General features: G+C 45.2%; 7 protein-coding genes and 1 long non-coding RNA gene across 12 annotated transcripts; 3 read left to right on the top strand and 5 right to left on the bottom strand.

Annotated features, from left to right (window-relative positions):
• The first annotated feature begins 8 nt into the window (after window positions 1-8).
• On the top strand, window positions 9-7,318 carry LOC136196712 (protein ELYS-like). Of its 4 annotated transcripts, none has more exons than XM_065986319.1 (37): window positions 9-748; window positions 805-876; window positions 920-1,028; window positions 1,088-1,204; window positions 1,259-1,343; window positions 1,399-1,474; window positions 1,523-1,589; window positions 1,643-1,771; window positions 1,818-1,902; window positions 1,952-2,048; window positions 2,102-2,163; window positions 2,218-2,334; window positions 2,380-2,467; window positions 2,519-2,608; window positions 2,688-2,837; window positions 2,892-2,941; window positions 2,994-3,070; window positions 3,125-3,275; window positions 3,328-3,384; window positions 3,429-3,563; window positions 3,612-3,702; window positions 3,752-3,842; window positions 3,897-4,041; window positions 4,132-4,272; window positions 4,327-4,462; window positions 4,513-4,747; window positions 4,810-4,866; window positions 4,929-5,031; window positions 5,081-5,157; window positions 5,223-5,400; window positions 5,455-5,500; window positions 5,551-5,689; window positions 6,087-6,164; window positions 6,219-6,479; window positions 6,528-6,603; window positions 6,661-6,938; window positions 6,988-7,318. In XM_065986319.1, the coding sequence occupies exons 1-37, from the start codon at window positions 88-90 to the stop codon at window positions 7,223-7,225; spliced, it is 4,845 nt and encodes a 1,614-aa protein (XP_065842391.1). In that variant the 5' UTR covers window positions 9-87; the 3' UTR covers window positions 7,226-7,318. The 4 variants fall into 4 exon arrangements, with proteins under 4 accessions (XP_065842391.1, XP_065842388.1, XP_065842390.1 ...); XM_065986316.1 differs by having other exon boundaries at window positions 5,223-5,289; window positions 5,335-5,400; window positions 6,528-6,938; XM_065986318.1 differs by having other exon boundaries at window positions 4,513-4,630; window positions 4,682-4,747; window positions 6,528-6,938.
• LOC136196720 (uncharacterized) lies at window positions 4,402-7,220 on the bottom strand. Its single transcript, XR_010672305.1, has 2 exons — window positions 5,333-7,220; window positions 4,402-5,282 (listed from the first exon to the last, which is right to left on the bottom strand). It is a non-coding gene; the product is annotated as an uncharacterized lncRNA (long non-coding RNA).
• On the bottom strand, window positions 7,275-9,905 carry LOC136196715 (uncharacterized). The gene is made up of 6 exons (XM_065986322.1): window positions 9,565-9,905; window positions 8,550-9,149; window positions 8,192-8,476; window positions 8,013-8,141; window positions 7,591-7,961; window positions 7,275-7,523 (listed from the first exon to the last, which is right to left on the bottom strand). The coding sequence occupies exons 1-6, from the start codon at window positions 9,827-9,829 to the stop codon at window positions 7,515-7,517; spliced, it is 1,659 nt and encodes a 552-aa protein (XP_065842394.1). The 5' UTR covers window positions 9,830-9,905; the 3' UTR covers window positions 7,275-7,514.
• Window positions 9,906-10,951: 1,046 nt separating this feature from the next.
• On the top strand, window positions 10,952-14,481 carry LOC136196714 (multifunctional procollagen lysine hydroxylase and glycosyltransferase LH3-like). The gene is made up of 20 exons (XM_065986321.1): window positions 10,952-11,098; window positions 11,153-11,253; window positions 11,349-11,485; window positions 11,563-11,677; window positions 11,732-11,780; window positions 11,830-11,942; window positions 12,000-12,063; window positions 12,116-12,219; window positions 12,285-12,386; window positions 12,442-12,680; window positions 12,743-12,970; window positions 13,037-13,169; window positions 13,240-13,353; window positions 13,415-13,483; window positions 13,544-13,606; window positions 13,667-13,708; window positions 13,779-13,838; window positions 13,898-13,984; window positions 14,042-14,167; window positions 14,216-14,481. Exons 1-20 carry the CDS (start codon window positions 11,041-11,043, stop codon window positions 14,369-14,371), a joined length of 2,160 nt encoding a protein of 719 aa, XP_065842393.1. The 5' UTR covers window positions 10,952-11,040; the 3' UTR covers window positions 14,372-14,481.
• Window positions 14,318-15,538, bottom strand: LOC136196717 (caspase-3-like). The gene has a single exon (XM_065986324.1). It carries the CDS (start codon window positions 15,496-15,498, stop codon window positions 14,485-14,487), a length of 1,014 nt encoding a protein of 337 aa, XP_065842396.1. The 5' UTR covers window positions 15,499-15,538; the 3' UTR covers window positions 14,318-14,484.
• Window positions 15,539-15,555: 17 nt separating this feature from the next.
• On the bottom strand, window positions 15,556-16,757 carry LOC136196716 (caspase-3-like). The gene has a single exon (XM_065986323.1). It carries the CDS (start codon window positions 16,736-16,738, stop codon window positions 15,587-15,589), a length of 1,152 nt encoding a protein of 383 aa, XP_065842395.1. The 5' UTR covers window positions 16,739-16,757; the 3' UTR covers window positions 15,556-15,586.
• Window positions 16,758-16,781: 24 nt separating this feature from the next.
• On the top strand, window positions 16,782-22,266 carry LOC136196721 (polyamine-transporting ATPase 13A2-like). 2 transcript variants are annotated; one of them, XM_065986327.1, is made up of 33 exons: window positions 16,782-16,924; window positions 16,982-17,088; window positions 17,147-17,185; window positions 17,247-17,381; window positions 17,440-17,507; window positions 17,560-17,611; window positions 17,661-17,752; window positions 17,810-17,884; window positions 17,991-18,060; window positions 18,114-18,248; window positions 18,300-18,363; window positions 18,419-18,550; window positions 18,604-18,777; window positions 18,826-18,936; window positions 18,985-19,177; window positions 19,230-19,272; window positions 19,329-19,390; window positions 19,446-19,725; window positions 19,778-19,937; window positions 19,994-20,108; window positions 20,160-20,349; window positions 20,398-20,505; window positions 20,558-20,683; window positions 20,735-20,814; window positions 20,872-20,914; window positions 20,961-21,070; window positions 21,123-21,219; window positions 21,278-21,350; window positions 21,402-21,552; window positions 21,619-21,767; window positions 21,822-21,913; window positions 21,965-22,048; window positions 22,095-22,266. In XM_065986327.1, the coding sequence occupies exons 1-33, from the start codon at window positions 16,891-16,893 to the stop codon at window positions 22,242-22,244; spliced, it is 3,594 nt and encodes a 1,197-aa protein (XP_065842399.1). In that variant the 5' UTR covers window positions 16,782-16,890; the 3' UTR covers window positions 22,245-22,266. The 2 variants fall into 2 exon arrangements, with proteins under 2 accessions (XP_065842399.1, XP_065842398.1); XM_065986326.1 differs by having other exon boundaries at window positions 18,826-19,177.
• LOC136196724 (YEATS domain-containing protein 4-like) lies at window positions 22,236-23,372 on the bottom strand. Its single transcript, XM_065986333.1, has 7 exons — window positions 23,274-23,372; window positions 23,088-23,207; window positions 22,958-23,024; window positions 22,808-22,902; window positions 22,668-22,760; window positions 22,527-22,617; window positions 22,236-22,477 (listed from the first exon to the last, which is right to left on the bottom strand). Exons 1-7 carry the CDS (start codon window positions 23,313-23,315, stop codon window positions 22,305-22,307), a joined length of 681 nt encoding a protein of 226 aa, XP_065842405.1. The 5' UTR covers window positions 23,316-23,372; the 3' UTR covers window positions 22,236-22,304.
• Window positions 23,373-23,463: the final 91 nt, after the last annotated feature.

The following is a 23,463-nucleotide window of genomic DNA, read 5'->3' on the forward strand; positions in this document are numbered from 1 at the left end:
TCAAACGTTCCCGGACATTATCGCTCGCCTTTTTTGCGCCTCGTGCTTCAAACAAGCCGTTTCGACGTCGCAACCGAATCGAGCAGCATGTCCTTCGACAGTCGGATCGTTCAATCGCCGCTGATGCCCCATTCGGTGTCGGTGAGGGCTCATTTTCCCGAATCCCAACACTCGACCGCTCAAAAACGAGGAAAAATATCGTCAAACGGCAAATGGGCTTGGCTAACGACGGGAAACGTGCTCGAAACGCACGAAATCGACTCGAAACGCACCGGATCGCACCGATTCGGAAAGGAAGTGGAACGCGCCTTCGACGTCACCATACGGGACATTTGCGAAGTACGAGCGAGCGACGATCGCATTTTCTTGTGCGTAGCCGTGCAAATGAGCGAGAAAATGTCGACCCTTTGCCTCGTCGATCCAAACGCGGAAAAAGTCTTCAAAATCGTGCAATGCCCGTATGTAATCAGCCGCCTTGACGCCGTCGACGGCTGGGAAAGCGAAATCGATTGCCGACCTCTATTACATCCCGTTTTGCGATTTTTTGCCGGTGTTGTTGCCATGGGAACGGACTGTGGTAGAATTTTATTGGTCGATCTGCGATTGGACGATGACGAAGAGGAGGAGGAGGAGGAGGATGACGTCACGAGACCGAGGCCCTTGGAACGATTGGGTCGATTCCAGGATGGAGAAGTAGCGAGAGCTCACGCCATTCAAACCAGAAAACATCTCTATCTGGAATTAGGAGGTACATTGATGATGTCATCATCAAGTGACAATATTAATTAATTAATTAATTATTAGATATTTATCATCGTCGAGGGGATTATCATTTCACTTTACCGGATAATAGTGTTGTTGGGAAATATGCTGAAGGTACTGTACGCTTATTAATTCATTAATTGATTAATTTTTTTAGTTGACGCCGGCGTGACGTCGATAAGATTTATTCCGAGAATTGATTGCTTGGTGGTGGGGTTTCGGTTTGGCGCCGTTCAACTGTGGCACTTGGAACGAGTCGATTTACTGTAAGAGAAAGAGAAAAAGAAACAGAGCTCCTCTATCATGTACATGTGTCTTCTTTTAGATGTGGTCTTTTTAACGAGAAGGCGACTGTCCCTGTTGTTCAAATTGCTTATCAAGAACCGGAGGAAGATCCGAGACTTTTTTGCTACCTTTGGATTGGGAGAAGTGAATCCACGTCGTAAGTCAAAATAAAATAATTGATATCCGAGTTGGGGAAATCCTAGTTTGATAGTTCTGATTCCGTCGCGAGTTTGTGCATGTATTCCCTCATGTTTTCATGCAAGAGGCAAATGGGTGATTTGGGAATGATTTATCAGGTATTTTTGCTACTTTGTGTGAATAGAGGGGAATTTTCTTTCTTTCTTTCTTTAGGATCTTCAAGCTGTTGGCCTACGCTTTATTCATTCTCTTCCTCAAAGTAGCCAACTCATATGTTGCTATTGCCTTGGTAACAAACATTTTTTCAGTATTAATTAATTGAAATTTTTGTGCTAAGGGGAGGACGATTTATTGAATTGTGATTTGGATAAAAGTGATAGTGGAGAAGAATCTCGGAATGAGAGGTCTTCCCTCTCCCTTCATTGGATAAATATACCACGTGACTGATTTAATCTAGAATTGGCAATGTAATGACATGTGTTTGGGAGAGTTGGGAAATCGTTGAAGGCGAAAGAAGGCCTGTCGCATTTCTGGGATTATTTGATTTGGATCGATGGTATCATAGCCAAATGCCAGCACAAATCAAGTAGAAAAAAATTCGTTTTTAATAATCAATAATATTTTGACTTTAGATTGAGCGCGGAATCTCCTGAAAGAGGCTCCTCCTTCTTTTCGTTCTATTCTCTCATGGATGTCGTGGAAACGGAATCCATCTTAGTATCAATAATTTCAAAAATCTCTATTTATTCATTATTGATTTTTTAAGGATTTTTGGCTGGATCCGTTTAGCGTGCGTTGGTTTTCGTCGCCAGGCAACGACAATCAACCCGTCGCCTTTTTCATGCCATCAGCAATTCAACTCAGTATACATAGAATTTTTCTATATATCTTTTTGAATTTTTTCTTTTGAATTTAGATGCTTTTTCTTTGACCCAAAGTGACGTCATCGACGTTCACATATTGGGAATTCAGCAAAAGGTATTTAACTTTATTTATTTATTTATTTATAATAATTAATTAATTAATTAAAAGATTTTGACTGAAATTTCTCGACTTGGCTCGTCGGTTTTTTCAAATCCATCCGAATTGATTCGCCTCTTGCACGTGAGCGGAATTCATTCCGATAGCCACAGTGGTGGCGGAAAATCCGTAAGTCATAAAAAAAAATAAATAACACTCGATCGTTAACCCTAGTCGAAATGTAACGCGATTCTAAGCGTCGCTTTAAAACACGGCTTAGTGGACTTTTTGACGGACTGTGCAAACGCTCTCTATTCCTCAGGTCTTTCTATAGTAGAGGGGCTCCCCTGGATTAGAGCAAGCCTTTCTTTAGATATTTCCGTTGGGGGGTTCGGGCTTTCGGCTTTTTTTGAGTGGGCTGTCAACGAAGTGGCGACGTTGAAGGCGAAATGCGACGAGTCTTGTACGTAATGGGGACCCCCCTCCCTCCCCTGTTTTCGTGCATAACAAAAGACGGCTCTATCTCCGCCCCGACCCATTAGGCCTTTGTTTATTCGACGGCAACTGGAAAGAAGGAGTGTTAGAGACAACAAAGAAGAAATGGACCCATTACGCGGCCCAGTTCAAACGACTTCGGCTTCTCTTTGTTTCTCTCTTTAATCAAACGCGGATTATTGAAACAACGGAGCCGGGTAGGTGGTAGAACAAATGCACAGGTGTTCAGCCGTTCGAAAATAGAAAGATAGGAACGCAACAGTTGGAAATGAGACTCGCGGAAGTCACTCTTATTCAAGAGGTAACGCGATACGTTTTTCTTTCCTTCCCCTTCTTCGATCGTACGCGTGCAGCGACTCGACTTGATTTTATGGCTTGTTTCCGTCGATCTGCTGCCGGAAGAGCCGGCGACGCGCAATCCGGCGCACGGGCGAGTCCTCCACATAAAAAAAATCGAAGACTTTATTTATTTTTGTCTTTGTAGCGTCTTTCAAGTTCCCTATCAGAATCTACTTCGAAAGACGAACGATAGAATGATCGATCGTCTTTTATTTGACGTCGGTGTCGACGATATTGGGCGACTGTGGGGCAAGGATTTCTTTGGAAACGGCTCCTATCCACCGTCGAGTTTTTACGTCAGCGAAAAAGCGAAAAAAAATAATAAACTTTATATATTTTCTCTTGTAGGCGTTGCTCAACGTTTTCTTCATCGTTTCGTCGTCGCCTTTGGCTCGTATTAGCACGGTAGGGGAAAAATCTCCAAGAGCGATGACGTTATTCGTTGTTAGATCTATTACTTTTTGCTGGATCTCGACGCCTGCCGTAGCGGCGTCGCCAAAGACTTCGCCGTCGTCTTTGGCGTAAAGAACGAAGTGCAGTTGACAGTCGAAGGTCTTTGGCGTCTCGATCACGACGATTTCGAGGTAAAACGGGCGGTAGAAAGGCGTAGGCGATCCGAATCCCGTGTCTAGACGGGCATTTCGGCACTAACCATGGTTCGACTTAATGATCCCTTATTTCCATGGATTCCGTCCGCCGTTTTAACGACGCTTCTATTGCAAGGCGAGTAGAGGCACTTCCCGTGTCCTTCCCATTCGATTTGTTCGTCTAGACCAATTCTTATTGGCACTTGGTTACTTGAATTCGGTCGAAGCGACGTCTTCTCACCCGAAACTTTATATTTCTGTCCTATTAGCCAACGAGTAATTGTTCATAATTCGTCTCAACTTTGGAGAATTCTATTTTTTTCTTCTCAGACGCGTTGACGACGCGTTCTTTTGGCGACGACGTCGTTTTCCCGACGACGGCGACTCGCTATTACGTCATTTTATTGACGAGTGTTTGCGACGACGGAAATTGGTTGATCAAATGCTTCAACTTCCCTTTGGTCTCGATGAGGAAGTAAATTCGATTCGATTCGATTTTCGGTGTCTCGTTTTATTTTTCGCGCGCTTTTCCCCCCCCCCCCCCCCCCCCTTGTGTCTGGTCTAGGCTTGTCTGGTCGCGCGTTTGCAGACGAGTTCCCACGCCCGCGCGCGCCGCGTTCTTCTTATGTATTATGTCACGCGTTCTCGCTACGCGGAGGCCGTTCAATTGAATGCCGAAATCGAGGCGATGTCTGTCGGCGAGGCGGTGCGAAACGCGACGGAAATAATTTCATTTTTTATTATTTATTTCTTTGAGAAGAATCGCGACGAAGACGAAGAGAGCGCTATTGCGAGAAATGCGCTTTTGGCCGCCTATCAACGAACTTTACCGCAATCACAAAGAAAAGCCGCCACCGTCTTTGTCGAAAGAAGAAGAAAAGTTCACAAAAACAAAGGTGAAAAAGAACAAAAAAGGGGGAGGGGGACAAACATAGAACTTTTCTAGGGAGGTTAGAACCCAAACCTCTTTCTGTGCGCCTTCTTCCCGTCAGCGACGATCAACGAGTTTGGTCAAAGTCTTCTCGCTTTCTTGCCGCCGTCGCCGACGGAATTTTCGAAGCGCAGTACGACGAAAATCGATTTGATCGATCCATCCATCTTCCCTTCGCATCTAGATCTTGTTTGACGTCGTCTGACGCCGCCGCAACGCCGTCATTTTCGCCGTCATCGCTCAATTCAAGGCGAGAGTCTCTACGTTCCCTTCTTTTCCGCCTTTCAAAAACTGTTTTTCGGCGACGCGTAGACCTTTTATCGGCACGCCGATTTCAACGCGTCCGACGCCGAGACGTCGAAGCGAACGGTAATGGAACTGACAGTTCAATATCATACGGGGGGAATGGATGGATGGTTCCTTTTTCCTAGTGCCACCCCTTCATTGACGTCACGCCGCGACGATGGGGACGGCGACGACGACGACGACGACGACGAACGACTTATTGATGATGAGCAAATGGAGTTGGTTGAGGTTTGTCTTTGCCGTTGCGATTCTTTTTTGCACGTGTTTTCGTCGCCAGTCGTCTCCGCCGCGTCATCGTTCGTCTCTTCCTACTCTCGGTCTTTCCTCCAAAATCGCCGACATGAAAGCGAGAGCGTAAGGGGGTTCTTTCGTCGTCGTCGTCGTCGCACCGATTAATATTATTTTATTTTATTTTATAGCATGGCTTTGCCGTCTCAGGCTGAGACGTCTGTTTTAGCGACTCCAACGCTCTGGAAACTCTTGAAGGTACGTTTTAGGTTTGGGGGAAAAGGGAGACAGTTGTTCTTACAGCGTCCGTCGTACAACGACGTGTCCACTCCATTGAATCTTCTTCAAACGCCTCAATCCATTCTTAAGGTAGGAAACGATTAGTTGTCACAAAGAGTCACGTAATATCAGTGACGATTCTAGTCGCGTCCTTCGGCATTTCAGTCGCGAAAGAAACACCTGTCTTTTGGTAATCGCTATAGCAGCGTTAGCAGAAAATAGAACTTGATTGATTCTTAGCCGTTTCTCCGCTCTCCGACGACGATAGACAGAGCGGCGGCGGCGGAGACGGCGGTGTAGGTAGCCGAGACTACAGCGACGGCGACTACAGTGGCGACGTCGATCCACATGCGTCAGAACGAACAATTAGACGAATTAGGTAAGCCGATTTTATGTAGATGGGGGTGAAGTCGTTTCGGTGCACGCTATCACGCGCCGGTAGGGGATAGTGTACTAAGGGGGGTAGAGAGGTTGTCCCCGCAATATTGGAGACCGCATGTGGTTTCCGCCGCCGGGGTCGTCGTAATGGATCTAAGATGCGTGGACCATCTGTTCTCAAAGGTGGCCCAAGTGCGTCATAGATCCATCGAACAGCTTGAGAGCGAGAAAAAGAAAATTCATATGAAATAGTTATCATTCTCTTTCGTTATCGTTTGCACGACGGGCTTCGGCGATCGTTTCTTCGGCGTCGCCGCTGATTTCGATGCAAATCGCTTCCCCGAGTCCCGATTTTCATCGTCGTGCGGTCGAGACGAATCCCTCTCTTATCCTAATAGATTTACGCCTACGTCTTCCGGCGAGGGAGAAGCAATAAGTGCGGCTGCGGCTGCGGCTGCGGAAGAGTCTTCTAAAAGGTGCTGCGTGGAGACCGTTCCATTTTTGGTATGGCTAATAATAGCAAACCATAGTGACAGGTCGTCTGACGGCGAAATTACTTTCAATTTTTCTCGTTCCTTCGCTGTACAGTCATCGCCACTGCCGTCGGCTAAAAGTAGCGGCGGCGGTGGCGACGATGGCGACGGTGACGTGATTGTTGCAAAGACTTCGCCAAGCGAACGATTGGCGAAATTGAGAGAATTGAAAGAAAGCGTTGATAAGAGACTCGGAGGAAAGACTGCGGCATCGTCGCCGTCTCCGCCGTCTCCGCCGCCGCCGCCGCCGCCGTCTCAGTGAGAATCATTCAAAAAAAATTCTTCCGTTTTTTAATTCTTTTCAAGGGACGACGACAACGACGACGATTCGTTCTTTTCAGCGCACTCCGATTTGGACGACGACGATGGCGCGAATGTTGATGTAAGCAAAGAAATTGCCGGCTTACTGTGTATAACAGAGCCGCGCTCTTGGGCACAGAATGCACGTAGTACTGAACGCGTAGAGAAAAAGGACAAGTCACTCGTGTCCTTTTCTCCCTACGCGTTTTCTCCGCCGACTTTACTCGTTCAAAGTCCCGTTGCTAAAGCGACGGCGCCGGCGGCGACGGCAATAGAGACACCGTTGCTAAGCGAAGCCGAAGAGACGAAGAAAAAGAAGCATCGCGAATTTATTTTTTCGCCGCCTTTAACTCGATCGGGATCGCGTCGCCGCCAAGGGGCGACGGCGACGGCGGAACCGGCGACGCCTCTTCGAAGGTATTGGATAGTTACTAGCCTTCGTTTTTTTCAACCATAACGTCGCCAGATCGCGGCGAATTCAAGAGCGAACCGCAAACGCTTCGCCTTCTTCTTCTTCTTCTCTCGGTGACGTCAAGGAAGACGATCTAGTGCTCGTTCCTTCCTTTGGCCGACAAGTTGATTCTGTGGGCGGTATTGAGAGGATGTGGCGAAGAAAAGGTAAAGGAACTGCCGCCGCGAAACCGGCGTTGGTCGAAGCGGGTAGAAGGCTGCGAAGCAAAATGCTAAGACAGCACAAATACTAGCCTATAACTAAGAGGAATGATGCATCTTTTGAGTGTATTGTATGACGTCTGCGTTATTTGAGTACCAGAAGAAGCAATTTTTTGGTGTTTAAACTACTGCCAAGGTTTTTTTACTAACTCATTCTCAATCTGGTAAATAGTACACTATAATCCGTTTATACTAAATGTATATTGCTAGGGTCTGAGTTCCGGAAAAGTAGAAGAATATATTAAGCGAAGATACGTATTAAAGCTATTAGTTGGGAAGACCTGTGAGTAGCGTCGGCGATACTTGGATCATCTCTTTATTTTACTGCTCCTAGATTAGTAGAGAAGCCAGTTTAGTTCAAAACACATTCGGTGGAGTTTGAAGTAAGATTTCTCACCGCGCACGGTTGTAATTGAATATCGTCGAGGGCGACATAGGCGACGCGTTTCTGCTCTATAGTTGCGACGAATCGAATGCGAGATTTTCCGATTATGCGATGGGGAATGCGGGTTCCTTGCCAGTGGGGCCATTGTTGATTGGGGCCTTCTTTCGTGTCGAGCAATACTTTCGAATCACTCGTGCCGGTGCCGCCGCCGCCGCCGCCGCCTCCGCCGCCGCCGCCGCTGGTTTTTTGATCGACGACGACTTGAAACGTTGCATTTGGCGACACCTGGTAGTGAAACTTCAATCCGCAGATGTCATCGTCTTTCAGAAGACGAGTTTCGAGGTAGGCGGTTTTGATAGTCCCTGCGAAGTAGATGTAGTGCCCTAAATGAATTCACGATTAAAATATGGCGCAAGAAAAGGCAAGAGACGTACCTGTAATATCATGTTTGCTGTTGTCCTTCTTGACAGGACCCCCTTTTTTGCCGCTCGAAACTCTCCATTGAGTTTTGCTAAGCCAAGAGTGGCAGTGTCCCCCTTCAAACGTGCAGGTTAGCGGCAAAGCTAAAGACGAAGAATTAGCGTTATCGCTTTTTTCTCTTTCTTTGACTTACGTCTGATGCGAAGGCTGATGATTTTGGATATCGTTCCGTGTCGATTCGTCGCTTTGCAAGTGTAATTGCCGCTTTGTGATTGGAGAGCTCGCAAAAATTGCACTTGAATCTCTGGTCCGTTCTCGTTGACGTCAATCGAATTTCTTATTTGTTCGATTCTCTTTCCGTCTTTGTAGATTTCGACGTGCGGCGTAGGATGTCCACGTGCCCGACACCAAATAGAGACGATCTCCAACTCGTTGGCTTCCTTCTTAGAATCATCGTGGAACGACACAAAAGCTAAGCCTATTAAAATCAAAGCGCGCGGCCGCCGCATTCTCAATAGGGAAAACAAACAAGGTTTATCGACTTTCTCTACCTTTGAGGTCTTCTTTTTCTGTCGGTCGGGAGCCTGTCGTCAGCGACGGAGGCGGCGGCGACGGCGACGGCGACGTTACGGGAGCGTGGACTTCGATGTCGACCGAATCGGTCATGGGGATGAAAGTCCCTTCGCTGAGGACGGAGCATCTATACGTGCCGGCATGCGAGGCGTTCGCCGATTCGATTGTGTACGTTCTTTCGTGAAGCGAAACGCCGTCGACTTCGACGATAGGTGATTTCCTTGCTTCGAGGCCCAGCTCCGAGCCTTTGCCTCTGAATGCCGTGTTTTTGTGCTCGAAGAAGATGAGTGTCGGCTTGGGATGGGTCGGATAGCGGCACGTTATTCGTATCGTTTCGCCTTCACGATACGTCGCCTTGGCCGTGATTTGACCTCCAAGGCCTACGTGCAATGGCGGAGACGCGATCGTCGGTGGCGACGACAACGACGGCGACGACGACGACGACGACGACGGCGGCGGCGACTGTTCTACTGTTTGGAGGCATATCGTGTCTCCGTTGAAACAGCCGCAAATCGCCTGTCTGTTCCATCGAAGTTGGCTCGTCCACAAATCGCCGTGCTTGCACGCCAGCGGCTTTCCTATGATAATAAAAAGGTAATCATCTCATCGGTAAATAGATCGATGCATCATGTATGAGCCGCGCGAATAATTCTCTAATAACAGCAGCTCGAGACCGAGCCCAGCGGACGTCCCCTTGTTTTTAGGCGCGGTTCGTAGAGACTCGCGTGCCGGTACCTCTACCCCGGACTAATTTGATTCGGTAGATACGAACGTAGTTAGCACGAATGTACAAGATCTCTCGTCTCTTCCTCTGTCAAATTCGTTGGCTAGAGGAGAGCTAACATGCGCGATGGCGGCAGGTGGCGGCGGCGGCGGCGGGGCGGCGGCGGCGGGGGGCCGGGGGGAGAGGGAGAGGGAGAAGGAGGGATCGAGGTCCCAGCGACACATGCATCCGCTACGAACAAACGAACGCAAAATCGCCCGTCTTTTTACCTTGGCATATTCCGTCGTCGCTACAGTTAAGACCTCGTCCACACTGACCGTAGTCAGCATGGTCTTTTCGCTTGTTGCATGATTGGCCGGGAGCGAGGGCGCATTTGTAGCAGCAGTCCCACTTGTCTAACACCTCGCCGTACGTACAGTTGATGTGCACTGGACATGCTTTCGGATTCCGACAAGAGAATCTGGTACTTGTAGCTGAGACGAAGCCGACGGCGGCGGCGACGACGATAGAAAGAAGAAGGGTGTAAGAAGTCATATCGGCGGAGTCAGTTGCTGCGGAGACGACGAAGTGATTGGGTAGGTAAGCGAGTGCGGACGGCTGCGGCGGCAAAGTGATGTTTGTACTGCTTACATCGCATATATATTGGGTGGGTCTCCGAGAGAAGCCAGATGAATTGGTCTCCTGTGCTAAGTGAGGGGAGGGCAAGGCTCTCGGACGAGAGCGCGGTTCCGTACGTCGGCTTTTTAATCTCAAGAACGCAGACGCGATCTCGATCTCGAATTGCATTTATTCGGCTCAACAATACTGATTGGCGGAGTAGGAAATTGAATTAGGATAGTCTTGATAGAATTCGCTGGATGCCTGAAGTAATGCCGCCGCTACTCGAGTCAAAGACACGCGCCGGCCCCCTTTTCCCCCACCGTCGCCAACGCGGCACGCTTAGAGGCGTGGTCAAGTTCCTTATGCCTGTTTACCTTGTCAATTTTCGACGAAGGAAAACGTTGGCGTTGGACTCGAGTCAACTTTACACAAGATGGAACCCTCTTCCGCCCGTCCGCTCGTTCATTCGCGCGTGCCGCCCGCCCGCCCGCCCCATTCGCCCACTCTCTATACGTACGCATTTCGCCCGCCCTCGATCCTCAGTCGCATACTAATCATCGTCTCTAATAAGTCTAGTGCGAAGACTCTTCTCGGAGAGTGCGTGAGGCCGCGACGCCGCCGCCGCCACCGCCGACGCCGCCGCCGCCGACGCCACCGCCCGGTCATCGCCGCCCCCGCCCCATCCGATTGCCGCATCATTTTGCTCGTTCGCCTTCCTTCTCCATCTTGACTAAATCAATAATGTCATCAGATCGCGCGCAATCGAGCGTCGCTCTTCTCGACATTACGATTTTGCACGTGCACGCTTGGGCTGACTGCGCGCACGAATGAGCGTCAAAAGCTACTATTTCTATCGCAGTCACGACGTCACCTTCTTCTCGCCGTCTTCTCTCCATAGCAACACTTTCGTGCCTCGTCATTATTTTATCAAAATAACAGCATTTTTTCAATTGATACGCCAAAAATTCACGTCCGAAACGGTTCCGCTTGTCCGAAACATCACTCTAATTCGATTACACCGGCAGACTTGGCTCATTGTTAGCGCACGTGCCAACGCCGTTCACGTCAAAAGTCTATTGATATCCACATTACGGAGTGGAATAGACGTCGAACAATAGGCGCCGCGCTCTCTCTATCTCGCCACGATGTTTAGGAATCCTCTTCTCCTTCTTCTTTTCGGGTTTCAGCTAGTTTTAGCAAAAGGTAGCGACGCCGCGCCGCGTTTGTTGCCAATTATTTGCGTCATCTGTCTCCAAGATCCCCATCGAAGACTTCTACTCGTTACCGTCGCGACCGAAGAAACCGACGGCTATCGTCGTTTCTCCCAATCGGCCGCTCATTTCGGCTACGACGTCAAAGTAGGAGAAAAGACGAGGGGGCTGGGACCCCCCTTCCGGTCCCCCCTCCTTAGGGGGATGCAGCTTGCATAGCGTGACGAGCCTTTCGTATCTAGGTTATTGGAATGGGCACGGAATGGCGTGGCGGTGACATAGCCAAGTATCCCGGCGGAGGATACAAAATCAATCTTTTGGCTCAAGCACTTGCTCCGTACAAAGATGATGATCAGCTTGTCATTATGTTTACTGATAGGTGAGTATGTGTGTTGTGTGTGTGTATGGGGGGGGGGGGAGGGGAACACTTCCTCATCGCCTCTTCTCCTTCTCTAGTTATGATGTCGTTTTGGCTGGTTCGCCGGACGAGATTTTGACAAAGTTTGATGAATTTCAATCCAAGTTAGTTGTTTCGGCGGAAGGATTTTGCTGGCCTGATCGATCTCTAGCTGTAAGACACATGCACACACACATACTCCCTCTTCATATGATCTCACCCCATCAGAATCAATATCCTAAAGTGACGTTAGGAAAGCGCTATCTTTGCTCTGGAGGTACGCAAAGGAATAAAGAGTGACGTCTGATTCCACTCGACTCTTTTAGGCTACATTGGAGACGCTCCAGTCATATACGAAGCGTTGACAAGTTCGAAACTAGGAGATCTTGACGATGATCAACTCTTTTTTACCAATCTCTATTTGGACAAAAATTTTAGAGTGAGTTTTAGAATAGATGTCGTCTTAGATTGAGCCATCATCTATTCGTGTGCACAGGCAAAACATAACATGAGACTCGATCATAGATCTCACATTTTCCAAAATCTTCACGGGGCTGAAGGTAATATGTAATAGTTGCGAGAGTCAGTGAAAACGTTTTTTTCTCTCTTTAGATGACGTTGAAGTTAAATTTGACGGCGGAAGTAAAGCGTACGTTGAGAATATTGTGTATAGCACTAGACCGTTGGTTCTCCACGGAAATGCACCAAAAGGAAAAGTAAGACCTCTAGTAGAGACGTGTCGCGAGAGAATTTTAGCCAGCCACGTCTTTTCTATTTCCAGTTGAAAATCAATCAATTGGGAAACTACGTTCCCAATCATTGGAATGCGGAGAGTGGCTGTTTGACTTGCGATGATGATAGGATAGATTTGAATGGAAAATCGGTATCCGCTCTCCCTTCCTCTCCTTCTATTTCCGCTATATATGCACATGTTTTAGGATTCTGAACATCCGGAAGTCTTTGTGGCGATTTTTGTCACGAAACCGGTTCCCTTTCTAAAGCAATTTCTGAATCGTTTCGACACTCTGAACTATCCTAAATCTCGTCTTAAAGTCCACGTCTACAGTCTGACAAACTACCACGAAAAAGACATCAAAACGTGGGCCGACGGCAATGAAGTGGACGTGACTATTTTTAGTGAGCAAAACACGGAAGCAGACGCTCGAAATCACGCCATGTAAGAAATAGGAAACGGTTGAGACGAGTCGTGATTTCTTTCCTTTCCTTTCCTGCTATCAGCAATCATTGCATTGAATCATCGTGCGCTTACTACTTCTCCGTGGACGCCGACGTCGTTCTAACGAACTTGAACGCGCTACGCGAACTAATTGAACAGAACCGATCAGTCTTGGCTCCGGCTCTCACCAAATACGATAAGTTGTGGTCTAATTTCTGGGGTGCTCTCTCGGACGACGGCTTCTACGCCCGTTCCGACGATTACATAAGCATCGTTAAAGGCGAACGCAAGTATGTTGACATACTCAATAAAATGAAATTTTCTTATTTGATTTTTTTCGCGGCTGCGGCGACTAGGGGTCTATGGAATGTTCCCTATATAGCTCACGTTTATCTAATGAAGGGAAGCGTGGTCCGTCGGCATGCGCCGCGTTTCGACGACGCCAATTTAGATTCCGATATGGCTCTTTGCCAGTTCCTCCGGAACAAGGTGCGTCTCCGCCGCCGCGCAGATCAATTTTCGCTTGTTTGAAAAATTAATTTGGGGGGTTCAACTCAAGGGCGTTTTTATGTTCGTAACGAATCGCGTCGCCTTTGGCCGTTTACTCGACGCGGATAATTACGAGACGCATCACTTGCATAATGATATGTATGAAGTCATCCGAAATCCGCCGGTAAAGGGGGGATGGGCCATGTCGGAACTTTGTCTTGGTTGCTAATACGATCAATGTCAAGGACTGGGAAGCGGTCTATGTTCATCCCAACTATTCGGAGAATCTTGATAAAAATATTGATGTGGCTCAGGTGAGAAAGAAACCCTTTTGCGCCGGCCTTGTTGGCTAGGCGTTATTGAATTTTGGTTAGCCTTGTCCAGACGTCTACTATTATCCGCTTGTGTCAAAGCAATTTGCGCGCGAGTTGGTCGAGGTTCGTCTTGCTTTCATATTGTGGATCCATGACGTGTTCACGCGTCGTTTGATATGATAGGAAATGGAGCATTTTGGTGAGTGGTCAGGTGGAAAGCACCAGGTATGAAACGCCGGCTTTGTTTTATGTGGCAATCACGTCACTCTGGCTTCCTTCAATTGGGGTTCCGTAGGATGCGCGGCTTTCTGGTGGCTACGAAAACGTCCCTACTGATGATATTCACATGAATCAGGTTTCTCTCTCTTTCTTTTCTTCACTCTTCTTTGCATACAATGTCTTTTCTTTTCTCAGATTGGCTACGAAGAGAATTGGCTTCACATTATTAAGACCTACGTTCTTCCCGTGCAAGAACGCGTCTTTCCAGGATATTACTCAGGCGTACGGACTTTGAAGTCATGCTTTTTTGAAATGACTCATTATTTATTTATTTATTAGGCAAAATCTATTATGAATTTCGTTGTGAAGTATCATCCAACGAGGCAGGATCGACTTCGACCTCACCACGACTCGTCTACGTTCACAATCAACGTTGCATTGAACGAACACGGAAAAGAATACGAAGAAAGGGAGAATGTATCTTCATTTGTATATATAATTATTTATTATTAGGGAGGTGGATGCCGCTTTGTGCGCTACAACTGTTCCGTTACGGGAATGGATATCGGCTGGACTGTCATGCATCCGGGCAGGCTCACTCATTGGCACGAAGGTTTGAGAACGGTCAACGGTACTCGCTACATTATGGTGTCATTTATTGACCCGTAATGTTTTCAAAAAGTGACACGAGTGTCTCTCTCTCTTGTCTGCTTTTTTTTTCTAATCCTCTCTTACCTCTCTCTATCATCTGATTCAATAGGAGACGCGACCCAACTGAACTACTAGTTCTTACGCGGAGGTAAAAGATAGAGTTTCTTCGTTAGCATAGAAACGATGGCTGGCATCTGTTTCCTTTGACCCGGATTCGATTTGAATTCGATGGCAACTTTACGATTGACTCTCGTAAGCAGATCAAGAAGATGATCCTCGTGAGCGCGGGCTCGAAACGTCGAATCGAGCGCCTGCACAAACCACGAACCAAAGAGGGAATTTCTGAAGGACGCGTAACCAGGCGTCGTAGCAAAAGCGAGCAAGAAATCAGAATCAGTTGGAATAGTAAGGCGAGTGTCTGAGACTCTTTTCCCATCAGGTACGTCGATTCCTTTATCCTGTCTCTCTCCCCTGCATGCTTGAATGAAGAATAGCTTGGGTTTTCCCAGAAGTGTTGGGTTGTATCGAAAGGGCGACGTGATTTGAGAGACGGGAACGAGCGATTCGTCGCTCGAATAGATCTCCTCGTCTCGGCCGTGACTCGATATTGCCATGGCAACGCAGTCGATCTTCGAATGATCGTCTTGAGCGAATCGATTTATGACGTTGCGCATTCGACTCTCGTTCACATTTTCGTACGTCACGACGTCGAAATTGAGAAATTCGAAGAGATTTTGAAGAGTTTTGACGTCTCTTTCGGCACCGATTCGCGTCGTGAGACTAAGGCCAAATTCTCTATTGACAATGATCACGGCTTTTCCTTTTGATATCGGTTTATAGGTTTCGTCGTCGCCGCCGTCGCATTCGTCGTCAAAATTCCCGGAAGTAAGCTTCTTTGTCGCGAATGCGTCTGCTTCTCGTAGGACTTTGATAAAGACGTCGAATGCCTGGGGACCTCTCTTGGAAAGTTTGTCGAGGAGAAAGGCGACTTCGTCTTCTCGAGTCCCCTTCGCCGTCATTTCGTCCACGTCGTCGACGCCGAGAAGCCCTTCTTTTAGTAGACGATCTTCGGCCTTCTTCAGGTCGAGATTCTCGACTAAGAACGTCTGATTTCGCCTCAGCGTTTCTTCGAGAGCTGACGCCATTTTTTTTTTCTTCGCTTAGCGCAGCGCCACGTGGGAAAAAAGGCATATATGTATACGAGACACAAAGCTTTATTTTCATTGTTACTCGTTACTTTCCAGGTCTAAAATAAAGTTTCTTTCTCAACATAAAGACGGGCGAAGGAATCTGTTTCTTTTTTCCCGTACTCGACTCAAATTGAGTAGCAACTTCATTGTTGACCCTCGTGAGCAATTCGAGCAGATGTTCATCCTTCGCATACTTGTAAAAGACGTCGACGAGAGAATGAACGTACCACGATCCTTTCGACTGATTTCTCCACGAAACAAAACCGGGAGTCGTCGCATAGGAAAGTAAGAAATCGGCCTGGGTGGGCAAACTAGATAAACGCGCATCGACTTCGTCTTCACCTAGAACGATTTCGATTGGTCCAGCCAAGTCGACGTCGTCGATGATCCCGTCTGTTTCCGTGACGCCACGATCGAGTTGACCGCCTCGACACGCTTGAAGAAAAAAGAGTTTGGGTTTTCCTATGAGACTTTGATTCGTTTCGAATTGAGATATGATATCTTCGATTGATATCAATTTCTCGTCTGTTCCGTAGATTTCGCCGTTTTCGCCGTGACTTAGAATCGCCAAAATGAAGCAATCGTAGGCGGAATGATCCATACGGGCTAATTCCGACGTGACGTCACGTATCCTAGCAACGGTTAAATCGTCGTGTCGCGTCACTTCGAATTGGAGCCATTGAAATAAATCGTTTAATCCGTTGGCATCGCGATTAGTTCCCGTACGCACTTTCATTCGTCCGCCCGTGAAATTTTTATTATTGATTATGATTGCGTGTCCGCGCGGTCGCGATTTCATTTGATAGGCGTCGTCGCCCGTCTTGCGGCGGCGACCTGCGTCGCTTTCTTCTTCTTCTTCCTCGTCGACTTCTTGTACGGGAATGGGAGGGGGAAGGGGAACGCCCCTTCCTTGTTCTTTTTCTTTGTCAAGGAGATGATCGGCTATGTAACTTTGAGATGAATTCTCTTGTAGGACTTTGATGAAGCGTTTCATTGCTGTTGGTCCTTTTAAGGAGATTTTGTCGAGGAGGTATTCCACTTTTCTTTTTCGCGTCGCTTTGCTTCTCATTTCTTCGTCTTGGTCCTCTGTCATTAGGTCTTCTGCCACGAGAGCGTTGTCGATGGTGTCCGGGTCGAGATTGCTGACGAGATAGACGCGATTGTGGCGCAAAAGTGCGCGATCTTTCGGATCCATGTGGGGACAGCAGGGGACAGGAAGTTCAGGTTAGAGCGCGTTACCCTGTTCTCGCTCGAGCTCAAGGACCCCGTTTCTCGGCTTTTTCGCCCAATGGCATGACAATTACTGATCAGACTGTTGTCGAGTAGCTCTTTCTCGGTCGGTATCGGATGATGGCTTCGAAAGGGAATCCCAAATACACGGGTAACCGCGGAAACGGACGATATTCGGTCGAACAACGATCATTTCTACTTTTGATAGTGCTCTCCGGATTCGACTCAAGCATCGAAGAAAGCCGACGAATCGACGACGATATGTCGTCCTCATCGTCGTCCACGATGATGATGACGTCACAAGACGGAGGAGACGTAAGCGAACCTTCTTCTTCCTCTTTCCTTATCTTCACAGTTAATTAATCATTCTTAGGTTAAAACGTGCGTCGGATTTTGCACAGCTCCGATTAAAGTAAACGACCTTTTTTATTAATTAATTAATTAATTAATTAATTAATTAATTCTTCTTTTAGGCCTTCTTTTATGCTATTTTGTGCATTTTATCCTGCGGCGTTCTTCTGCTTTTGAGCTATTGGAAGCCTCAATGGAGGCTCTATCTCACGTCAGAACGTTGCAATATGGAAAGGGCAGACTCCGTTCTCATCACTGTAATAAATTATTATTATACTTTTATGTGATTTTGAAAAATTGAATTTTATGTTATAGAATAAGGAAGATGAGGTTTTTGTGGAGCACGTGATTGTACGAGTAGATGAGGAGGAAGAAGTCCCTCTGTAATTTAATTTAATTAAATATTCATTGCTTTTTAAAAATTTTGTTTTTTAGGGATTCTGACGTCGACGAATTGAATGTGCAAGCGTCTCTGATTAACGCAGAGGTAAATAATTAATAAATTATAATCTGGACACGTGATCATTGGGTTGTAGCGTCGCATGACTTTGAAGACATTTCATCATTTTATTCATCGTCATCAGAGATATGTACTAGACAAGAAGAGGGATCGATTTTTCTTCATAAAGTAAGAGTAGAGAGTAGAATGCTTCCCAGTACTGTATTGAACTAAATGTTTATATAGTGGCCTGGAGGCCCACACTTGCACGGACTTGCATAAGCTCAGTGGAGGTCTTCTAACAAGTCAGACAATGAAAAAGTAAGTCGGTTTAATTAATTAATTAATTAATTAATTATTGACCCTTGAAAAATTCTAAGAAAATCAACGTATTAAATATAGATTTATTGATTTTGATTTTTTGAAGGTGTTTTCTCTATGGGAAAAACGTTATAGACGTTCAAGTGAAACCATATTGGAAACTACTCTATCAAGAAGTAAGCAGATAAATATTATAGATAAGTAGTCAATTCTGTTTTTTTTCTTCTAGGTTTTAGATCCTTTCTATGTCTTCCAATTTGCCAGCATCATCTTCTGGTGTACGGATGAATATTATTATTACGCTGGAGCCATCTTTTTCATATCTTGCGTATCGATTACACTGAGTTTGAGACAAATGCGAAAAGTGAGTAAAGAAACTTAGATAAGGGGGGGAAGAAAAAGAAAGAATTTGTAGCATTTGGAAGACTTGAGAAACATGGTTGCAACTCCATGTGAAACGACAATTATTCGAGACGGAAGTCAGTGAGATACATTGATATCTATTCCTCCTAATCACGATTTATACTATTGCAGTGAAACGAGACGTTCTCTCAGACAAGATCTTACCTGGAGATGTTTTAGTAATTCCGTCCAATGGGCTTACGATGCCATGTGATGCTGTTCTACTTACGGGAACGTGTCGAGTCAATGAAAGCATGCTTACCGGTATATATATATATTTTATTATTATTTTTGATTTTTCATATTTTTTTTCTTAGGGGAAAGTGTTCCTGTTAATAAAACGGAACTTCCGGGACGTTGTCTCTCCATGGCCGGCTCTCGAATCTATTCATCTGATTTCCATAAGATTCATACTCTTTTCTGTGGAACGGAAGTTCTTCAGGCTCGATTCTATTCAAAGGGAATGGTAGTGGCACTTGTAACCAAAACAGGTATCAATAATTAAAAAAATAGATTATTTTTTGATGGACGGAATTGAGGTTTTTCGACGGCAAAAGGAGATCTAGTGCGAGCGATTTTATTCCCAAAGGAGGTGGGATTCAAATTTTTCCGAGATGCTCTTTATTTCGTTGGCGTTCTTTCAATATTCGGTACACATTTCTTCTTTTATTTGTACCTTATTTATTTTTCTCTTTTAGCTTTGATTGGATTTATTTATAGCGTCGTTCTCTTCGTTTCATTTCATGATTCCAATAAGCAGATTATTTTTCGCGCTTTTGATTTGATAACGACTGTTGTTCCGCCCGCCTTGCCTGCTTCCATGACAGTTGGAATTATGTACGCTATACAGAGACTCAAAAAGAAGAAGATCTATTGTATCAGTCCTCCAAAGTAACGGGGGATCTTATACATTAAAATTAAATTTCTATTTCCGTGCTCTTAGAGTCAATGTGAGTGGGAAAATTAAATTGGTTTGTTTTGATAAGGTACATAAATAAAATGTCTATAATTAATTAATTATTATTATTATTAATTAATTAAGACGGGGACTTTAACTGAAGAAGGACTTGATTTTCATGGGGTTATACCTCTAGAAAATAACAGGCAAGTGACGTAAGCATTTTAATATTAGATATTATTAATTATTTTCTTTTTCTAGTCTTCAGATTGTTGTCCGGGACGTTAGGCTATTGCCTCAAGGGCACCTCGTCAGTGCCATGGCAACGTGCCATGAACTCACAGTTCAAAATGGCCGTCCATCTGGCGATCCTCTTGACGTGAAAATGTTCGAAGCGACTCAAGATTGGATCTATGAGGAACCCGGAATTGAAACGGAACATTACGATCAAGTCATCGAAGGAGAAATCAGACACAAGCAATCTCCTCCTCAAACAATGACTTCTGAAGGGGGGATGACGTCACTAATTTCATCAGAAAGAGTAGAGGGGAAATATTCATTAGGTTGGGGCTAATTAATTAAGAATATTTTAGTTGTTTCCTCATTTTGGCGTTTTGAAACGATTTCCTTTCATTTCTGACCTGCAACGAATGAGCGTCATTGTGGCTTCTTTACATGACGTCAATTCCCATCCAATTGCATACACAAAGGGGGCCCCTGAAATGATAGCAAAGCTCTGTCTTCCTTCGACAAGTAATCTCTCTTATTATTTATGTCTTGATAATTGAATTAATTTTGTTGATATTTAGTACCGGCTAATTTTCGACATCAGTTGGATAAATTGACTCAGCAAGGTTTTCGCGTTATTGCTTTTGCTGAGAAACGACTTGCGATTTTGAGAGTTCGTGCATTGCAAATTGAAAGGTCCATTGATTAATTAATTAATTAATCAATTAATTATTGTCTTTGTTTTAGAGAGCAAGTGGAATGCGATTTGAATTTTCTTGGACTTTTAGTCATGCAGAACAAATTGAAACCGGAAACGACTCCCGTGATCAATGAATTGCATCGTGCCGCTCTTCGCACTGTCATGGTAACGGGGGACAATATTCTTACGGCTGTCAGTGTGGCAAGAGAATGCAACATCATACAACCAAACCAGAAAGTGAGAAGAAACAATATAAAAATGACGTAATCTGATTCCGTTGCTAAGGTGATTGGGATCGAGACGTATGACAATGACTTTGGAGACGTCAAAATTCGATACAATGTCATTGATAACTTTATGACGGATGAAGAACGCGAGATACAGCGACGCATTGTAAGCTAAACCTCGCCTCTTCATCCTCCTCTCTTATTTTATCTCATTTTAGCTTAGCGATCGTTATCAACACGGGCGTACAGGATTGACGCCACCTAAGGAATCAGAATACGTCTTTGCAATTACAGGAAAATCGTTTGGGGTCATCTATTCGCAATTTCCAGATGTATTAGATCGGGTAAGGGTTACCTGTATCCAATGCTTTGTTTCTCCTTGTACTGTCGCTTAGATTTCTGTTCGAGGAGCCGTTTTTGCTCGAATGCTTCCAGAGCAGAAAGCTCAAATTGTTCAATCAATGCAGAAACTCGGGTAAAGTAAATATATTATTTATAGCTTTGGATATCATTTTCTTTCTTTTGCGTACAGTTACAATGTTTGTATGTGTGGAGATGGAGCCAATGATTGTGGAGTGAGTAATTCAATTGAATTAGAATGTGCCTCTAGTTGTATTCAAGGCGTTGAAGACGGCTAATGCTGGGATCTCTCTCTCTGAAGCCGAGGCATCGGTCGCGTCGCCATTTACTTCAAAAGTAGCCAACATCACTTGCGTACCGATTTTGATAAAGTAAAATTAGTGGGAGGGAGGGGGGGAGATCCTATAATGAATATTTTTTCAGGGAAGGTCGTGCTGCTCTTGCTACATCCTTCTCCGTTTTTAAATACATGGCACTTTATAGCCTAGTAGAATTTGCTACAGTCCTCATTCTCTACTCGGTAAAAATAGCTTATAAAACGAAGCGACGTCCTTGCGAAGTAAGAATCCTTTTTTCAGATTGATTCTAATCTCGGTGACTGGCAATATCTCTACATTGATTTAATTCTCGTACTCATTGTAGCATTAGTCAGTAAGTTCTTCTCATCTCTCTAAAGATAGATGTAGATAATCGTTTCTTTAGTGGAACGCACTGGTGCCTGTGAGCATTTGGTGCGAAGAAGACCTTCAGGGAGTCTCGTCAGCTTTCCTGTTCTCTTCTCTGTCGTAGGCCAAATCATCTTACAAATACTCACGCAAGTTTTAGCCTATTACTATGTTCGCTCCCAGCCGTGGTAATAAATAAATAAATAAATATATATATATATATATAATAAGCGTGTATCTCCTTTGTTTCTTAGGTTTACTCCTGTACACATTAACCCTGACTCTGACAATGTAATGTGCTACGAAAACACCGTTTTGTTCTGCGTTTCCTGCTTTCAATACATTGCACTTGCAATTGCTTTTTCAACTGGTGCTCCCTACAGAAAACCAATGTATACAAACAGTGAGGTGTTCCCCAATAGGAGAGATGTTGGAATCTTAAGTTTGCTGTCTCTAGCTATATATTTGGTTTCTGTAATTGTGCTCACCCTTCTTACTATCTACATGACCGTTTACCCGTTTGAATTTTTGATGGAGAAAGTTTTACAGGTACGTGTTTACTTATAGAAAATATTTATCAATTTATTTTTGTGTGTCTAGCTCAAGCTTCCAGATGATATCTGGTTTCGAGTTGCCTTGGTGGAAATTTCGGGAGTTGCCTTTGTACTGTCAATTGTCTTTGACGTAAGAAAATAGTCACGTGAGCATTTAAAATAGTATTTCTTCTCAGCACGCAATTGTTCCGAGTTCTTGGCTTCGACGATTCTGGGTTCGCGTTAGGAGGAAAAGAAAACCGAAGAATCGCTACAAAGTGATAGAGAAAGGCATGCTTGAAGACTCTAGTTGGCCTCCTATTGAATGCGAAGCAAGGTACACATAATCAATATTATATTTCCTATATAACAGTGCAGCCCCGCCCCCTCGACTATACTAAAAAATCTTATAATGTCAAGTCTTCGAGTTGCGTTGACTCGGCTTGTTCCACTTCCCGTTTCAAGAACTGTATCGATTCCTTGACAATTTTGAGTCGTTCGCTGAGACTTCCTATATCTTGTTTCACCGTTTTTCTCGCCGCAGCGATTTTCTCCAGAGTCTTTTCCTCTAGCTCCTCATCTAAGCAACCCACCCCAATTATATGTATAGTGTATTATTATTTATTTACAGTCTGTATTGCTGTCTTGACGAACTGGTAGGGCTGATATGACTGGGTTAGATAGAGCGTGATGCATTGTTGGTGTTGGGTCATTGAACACCTGATTTCATTACTTAATTATATTTATTTATTTTATTTAATTGTTCTTACAATTTCATCGTATTGTTCTGATACTAGATTCTTTTTGCCGATTATTATGGCTGGATCGGTGTGAAATAATTTGAGCATGTGATAGAGTGTAAGCTATTGGGGAATTAATTAATTAATTTTAATTAATTAATTCATTGTACTGGTTTCTCCGTTGGATCGACGAAAAATATTTTGATTTGAATTTCGAATTCGCCCCATCCGGTTTCTTGGATTTCAAACGGGGGATTATTTATAACTGAAAAATAAAATTAATAATGACGTCAGAAAAAAGAGGAGAGAGACGTCGTCACCTCGGACAGGAGTCGGATAACTTTCATGCAATTTAAAGTGGACTTTTTTGATGTAGATAGAGATGTCCTATAAGAAGAGAAGGCGAGGTCTCAAGGGAATGTACGGGAAATGGGAGAGAGAGAGATGGACCTCGTTTTGACACGGTCGTACGTAGATCGTCCACGAGTGCGTGTGCCCGTCTTCTTCTCGCTTCTTGCCGAAGTATCGTGCAATGTTTCCGTATATAATTGGCTTGACGATCGTGACGCCCTGTGGGGAGAGAAGCGAAAAGACTTGGAATAGCTGCGAGAAAGCGCTCGTCGCGTTTTACAAGACCTTAACGCGGCCGCCAGTATCGCAAAGAGACGACTCTTCCATGGTTGGAACCTCGTCAAGACGAATGGACTACTTTGGAGATTCCGCTATACGGGAGCGTCAAGAGCTGCGCAGAGCGCACGCTCATCCTCCACTCGTCTTCCTCTCCACATCCTCGTGCGTGCGTCATCTTCGAAGCGTAAGACGTACT

This window comes from Oscarella lobularis, chromosome 16 (assembly GCF_947507565.1).
Source record: "Oscarella lobularis chromosome 16, ooOscLobu1.1, whole genome shotgun sequence".
Lineage (NCBI taxonomy): Eukaryota > Metazoa > Porifera > Homoscleromorpha > Homosclerophorida > Oscarellidae > Oscarella > Oscarella lobularis.